The sequence below is a fragment of the Balaenoptera acutorostrata genome, chromosome 3 (genome assembly GCF_949987535.1).
Source record: "Balaenoptera acutorostrata chromosome 3, mBalAcu1.1, whole genome shotgun sequence".
NCBI classification, from domain to species: domain Eukaryota; kingdom Metazoa; phylum Chordata; class Mammalia; order Artiodactyla; family Balaenopteridae; genus Balaenoptera; species Balaenoptera acutorostrata.
The window spans coordinates 104094698-104100697 of record NC_080066.1 but is presented as its reverse complement, the minus strand read 5'-3'; the positions used below and the strand labels follow the sequence as shown (position 1 = coordinate 104100697).

General features: G+C 39.4%; 1 protein-coding gene across 1 annotated transcript; it reads right to left on the bottom strand.

Moving 5' to 3' along the window:
* Positions 1–500: 500 nt before the first annotated feature.
* On the bottom strand, positions 501–1530 carry LOC103013449 (olfactory receptor 11H4). The gene is given in 4 exon segments (XM_028166049.2): positions 501–663; positions 665–894; positions 896–1167; positions 1170–1530. Coding segments are annotated over 4 exon segments (1026 nt in total).
* Between the last annotated feature and the right edge of the window lie 4470 nt (positions 1531–6000).

Genomic DNA, 6000 nt, shown 5'->3' with positions numbered 1-6000 from the left:
AGAATCCACCTGCCAATGCAGGGGACACGGGTTCAAGCCCTGGTCCGGGAAGATCCCACATGCCACGTTCCAACTAAGCCTGTGCACCACAACTACTGAGCCTGTGCTCTAGCGCCTGCGAGCCACAACTGCTGAGCCTGTGTGCCGCAACTACTGAAGCCCAGGTGCCTAGAGTCCGTGCTCCACAACAAGAAGAAGCCACCACAATGAGAAGCCCACACACTACGATGAAGAGTAGTCCCCGCTCACTGAAACTAGAGAAAGCCCGTGTGCAGCAATGAAGGCCCAATGCAGCCAAAAAATAAATAAATAAACAAATTTATTAAAAAAAATCTTTCAGGAAATTCTAGTTTCCCTCATATAGCAATCCCATCTTATCATTTCAATAAGGACAGCCTTTAAAAAAATTTTAGTGCATGTCCAAATCCAATGAATTAGGGTTTGAGTAGTCATCATAGGTATTTAAGATGAGCACACTTCCAGGAAAAAAACCATGGCCTCTAACTACTCAGAATGAGGACAAAAGACCATTGAAAGAACTTACACATCTCCACCTTATTCTTCATTAGAACTTGGAAGTATGACACATCTTTGGCTTGTGAATTTTGACTAATTCTCATTCCAAACAGGACATTTCTCAGGGCAAGTTTCATGTCCTTATTACAGACTGTAGATCAGGGGATTAAGGAAAGGAATCATTATTGAATATACCAGTGTGAGAATTTTCTGCATCAAAGTTGAGATGCCATATGTAGGACTCACATACATTACCATGACTGTCCCATAGAAAAGAGACACCACAGCTAAATGAGAACCACAGATGGAAAAGTCCTTTCTCCGGCCAGCTGCAGAAGGGGCCTGAAAAACAGCTTGAACAACAGGGTATAGATCAAGGAACGTATGTAATAGTGAAAAAGAGGACAAAGGAACTCTGAGTACAGAAAATAAATTCAGTAATGGGGGCTGGAGCACAGGACAGAGCCATCAGTGGGTCCATGTCACACAGGAAGTGATCAATGATATTGGGTCCACAGAAAGGGAGTTGGGAGATGAAAAAAGTGGGGATTGGGTAGCCAAGGAATCCAATGAGCCAGCAGAGGGACACCAGCGTTCCACAGAGCTTCCTAGTCATGATGGTGGGGTAGTGCAGTGGGTGGCAGATGGCAAATGATAAACAATTACTGCCAGGAAGAGACATTGAGCTGTGCCCAGGGAAAAGAAGAAATGGGACTGGAGGAAGCAGCCAGAAAATGAGATGGCCTTGGTTTTGGAGAGAATGTTGACTAGCATGTTAGGAACAGTGGAGGAAACATACCAGATCTCCAGGAAAGCAAAGTTTCCCAACAGAAAGTACATGGGGGAGTGTAGTCGTGGGTCCCATCTCACTGCACAGGTAATGGCTCCATTCCCCAGCAAAGCCAAGGCATAAACCACCAAAAACAGTGAGAAGAGAAAAATCTGTATCTCCCAGCGACCAGGAAATCCCAGGAGAACAAACTTAGTCACAATGCGTGTTGCCAACCTGTTCATGGGTCTTAAATCTATGAAGAAGAAAGACATGAGTATAACCCAAGTTGCTTTGCTTCCTACATATCTTTAGGATTTTATTGAAAGGGAACTTAAACCTTACAGGAAAATATTGAATATATGAGATATTTTGAAACCAGGTGGGATTAAATCTCACCTTATTTTGAATTGACTGTGGATCTAAATCTCAGTATTATTTTGCTAGAAACCAATGCAGCAAGATCCACATCAGTTTGTACAACCAGTGGTATAAATTTATTTCTTTTTAATTTTGATCCTTAAGAAGACCCTTTCTGATTTTGGTCTGTTTTTCTAAAGTTGATTATGGGTCTTCATGCACAAACTCATCCACTTTCTCTTATTCAGCATAACTTGTTAAAATCAACAACAACAGATATTTTGAGGACAGCTGGTCTGAGGTTGAGCTAAGCCTTTGGCAACAGAACAGAATTAGTTGACTTACACGTGGAGATAAAAATTACTCCAGAATGCTAGCTTTTCAGAATGGCCTAATCAACTGAGTTAACTGTGACAGACATCACTACACACAAGACTCAAGGCTGTTTCTAAGTTTTCCTTTAAATTTTTCTTTTAAAATATCACTCTAACCAGTTGAGTGATGCCTAAAAAAATACAAAAGGCCCAGTATATCATAAATATTTGCTTTAAAGAATGTGAGAATATTATTTTAAAAATATCCCTATTTATGTTTATTTTTATATTTTTTACTCATACTATACAAAAATGAACTACCTTACTTTTTATATTCAGACCCTACCTAGATAAAGAAAATGGTGTTTCAATACAGAAGTTTAGTTCATTTAGTAAGTATTTTTGGATGATAAAAACAAATAAAGCGATCTGAGATCAATGGGGTTTTATCTGCAATTTTATCTGGTAAACTCAATTTTGTTCTCTGAAAAGGAAGAGAGGACATTTTCAAATATTTGGACAGGCATGTACTTTTCAGTAGCATTTAAAAATTGAATAAAAAAATGTATAAATCTTTGTGTTTAAACAACAGAGTAATCTTGTAATTGATTAATATTAAAAAAGCACTGATTGAGTCTTAAAAATAATAGTTTCAATATTGAGTTTTCTTGTTAAATTCAGATCTCCTGCCTTGTATATTGGAAGTCACCAGTCATAACTTTGTTAGGAATAGGAGATAAGAAATTTGAAAGGCAAAGAAGAATAGAGAATTTGAAAGAAGGATCATGTATGATACTTAGGAAAAAAGATTTGGACTAGTCCCCTGTTGGTGGTTTTTAAGGAAGCATAAAAAAGGAAGATTGAGCATCCAAGTCCAAAGCTGTCCAGTTTTCCAATCAATGTTGACTTCAAAAGATATCTGTTTACCACCTTCACTGAATAAGGTGCTCAATAAATGATTCCCAGACTGTTATTTACAAAGCATAAATAAATCATTTTCTCTGCTACAGGTCAGGAATTAAGTCCAAGCTCACAGATTTAAACTAAAAACTAGAAACATGAGATCTATTCTTCCTGTCCTTCTTTCTGAAAAAATGAGCTATGTCTGATTAGTGTGAATAACAGTTCAGGACACTCTCCATTATATACTGACAACTTCACATCTCATTTAATCTTTTCTGTCAACATACCCTATAAGATTTATTAGCAGCAACATTATTTTTCCTGCAGTCCTTGGTGAATATGCAGATAAGTAATGAGATGATCAAAGGGTGGGAAGCTTAATAGAAAAGCCAGAGTAATCAATTTTTATTTTAACCACTGATGGAATAAACTGACTCCATTAAGTTCTTCATAACTCCACCCTTCAAAGCCTCCAAAATTACTTGCTGGGAATAGTTAGGGTATTAGAATGGACTATCCACCATTTTATGCCATAAACACACTGTTCCTCACACTTTTGGGATTTATAAATCATTATATGAGGACAAGCCTAAGGGATCAGTTTATTCATACTCTCCTTTCCAATACAAGAAACCAACCAACCAGCCAACCAGTCAGCTCATCAGTCCACCCACCTCAAGAATAATACCTTGATTAAATAGCTTCCTTCCAAATGTTCTTCACTTGGTATGCTGTCTTCTCAGACAGTCTGAGAGAAGAGTATACCACCTGATTACTCCTGGAATGTGAGTTTGCTTTTAGAAAGATGGCCCCTAATAATCATAAAATCATAGAATTGGAAAGAAATGATGCAGATGATCTATTTTAACTGTTCATTTTACACATAGGCTTTACAGAGGGTGCGTGACTTTTTATCCAATGAACGTAAATGTTCTATGTTCATATATGGAATGTTTACACTATACTACTACAGAGGAACAATGACTAATCAGATTTGTAAAGTAAGATGCACTCTGTAGTATATAATAGCAGTGGTTGTAATATGGACAATTGGTCCTTTTCTCTTACATACAGTGATGGATTTCCTGGTTCAGCTTGGAGACAGGGATGGGCACAGTGGAGTTGAATATAAATGCATCTCTTCTTCATTGGCTTGGATGAGGAGAACTCCAGGTGAGGGCACTTTATGTGGTCCACTGGACTTCCTTCATTTCTGGAGGCTCCAGAGACTTGTTTTCTAGAAGTTTGCTGAGACATTTAACATATGAAGCTTCTTTTAATCCAAGTTTCCTCTCAGGGATTACTCTAAAACTCCATGTCTCTCCCCAAGTGGTCTTGGTGGCTTCCTCATTTCCTCTGGAGTGCCACCTCTTTTCAATCTTTGGGGCTTATCTAGGTTTTAGTAGATTAGCTCCTAGGGGGTGGCTAGAGTTAAGGAAACAGAATCCAGGGGAAATACTGAGTAAATTTCAGGAGTCTTTTCACTGCAGAGATTGCATTCCATTAAGGAACAACCCTCTGTGGGGATCAGTACAATAAATGAAAGTTTTGCCCATGACTCTAATTCTGAAACTGAGACATGTTTGTGAACAAATATTTCCTCTCTATCTTAAATGAAGTGCTACAACACAGAGAAACAGAAAACTGTTTTCTGTTGTTCACTTTAAAATTAAATCCACTAAAATTTCCTGGAGTCCTTCACTGTAATGACCAGGTGGCTTGTACTAAGTAGGAACTGCCTTGCATGACCTGGTCATGATGTGGAATGACCTTACTTGCTGTGGAAGGCAATCCAAGATGATGGAAGGCAACCCAAGATGGCAGAAGCCATTTAATTGACTTATCTAGTCAAATTGTCAGTTTCCATTCTGATTTCACTTTCTAAGAATGGGGAATTGGAAACCAGTGCAAATGTGAGAAGAGAGTTTTAATCATTGGTCTTTTGTTTCTTCTAAAAGAACTGGGGTTTCTTCCTAGGGTCCTCTTAAACCACTTCTGTAAAATAAGACTTCTAGGGAAAGGTGAGTGATGATCAATGAGAAAATCTTCACTGATGGGTACTGGAGCAGCTTGTAAGTGAACTTGATATTCAGTGACACTCTAGATTCCCCACTGAGTAGTCTTGGCTTCCTTGTCAAATATTAGTTGGCTATATATATGAGGGTTGACTTCTGAGCTCTCGATTTTGTTCCATTGGTCTATGTGTCTATTTTTATGCCAGTACCATACTGTTTTGACTCCTATAGCTTTGTAGTATAGCTTGAAATCAAGAAGTATGATGCCTCCAGCTTTCTTCTTCTTTCTCAGGATTGTTTTTGCTATTTGGGTTTAAGTAGGTTTTAGTAGGACTTTTGGTATTTTCTTTTAAATGCAGCTTTCTTTTTGTTGGCAGTCTTAGAGTCTTCTGCTGTCTCATCATTGGGTCTTTCCCCCTTTTCAAAGAAGCTCTCCAGTGATGTTTGATTTTTATTCATTTTGGCTAGGGTTAGCTTGTGGGCTTACCAAAACTGACTGAGACAAGTGCACAGTGCGGGAAAGAGGTTTGGACAGAAGTGGTAAATAAAATAATGGGCAGGCCATACGCAGACTAAAATAAGTGTCCTATTCTGACCTAAAGCCTGACACCAGATGCAGCTGTACAATTGAAGTACATCAACTCACTTGCCAGTATAAATCCTGCTGCCAGATGCAGCTTAAGTGTCATTTGCCACTCACTGATAGGGTTTTGATATGAGTCTGCAAGCAATAGATTTATTATGGTCTCTGTGCAGTCAAACCTCTCTGCTAATGATAATCTGTATTTGCAGCTGCTCCCCAGTGCTAGCATCACTGCCTCAACTCCACCTCAGATCATCAGGCATTAGATTCTCATAAGGAGTGTGCAACCTAGATCCCTTGCATGCACAGTTCACAGTAGGGTTCACGCTCCTATGAGGATCTAATGCTGCCGCTGATCTGACAGGAGGCAGAGCTCAGGTGGTAATGTGAGTGATGGGGAGCCGCTGTAAATGCAGATGAAGCTTCACTCGCTCGCCCGCCACTCACCTCCTGCTGTGTGGCCCGGTTCCTAACAGGCCATGAACTGGTACTGGTCTGTGGCCCAGGGGTTGGGGACCCCTGCTATAAGACACTGATGAA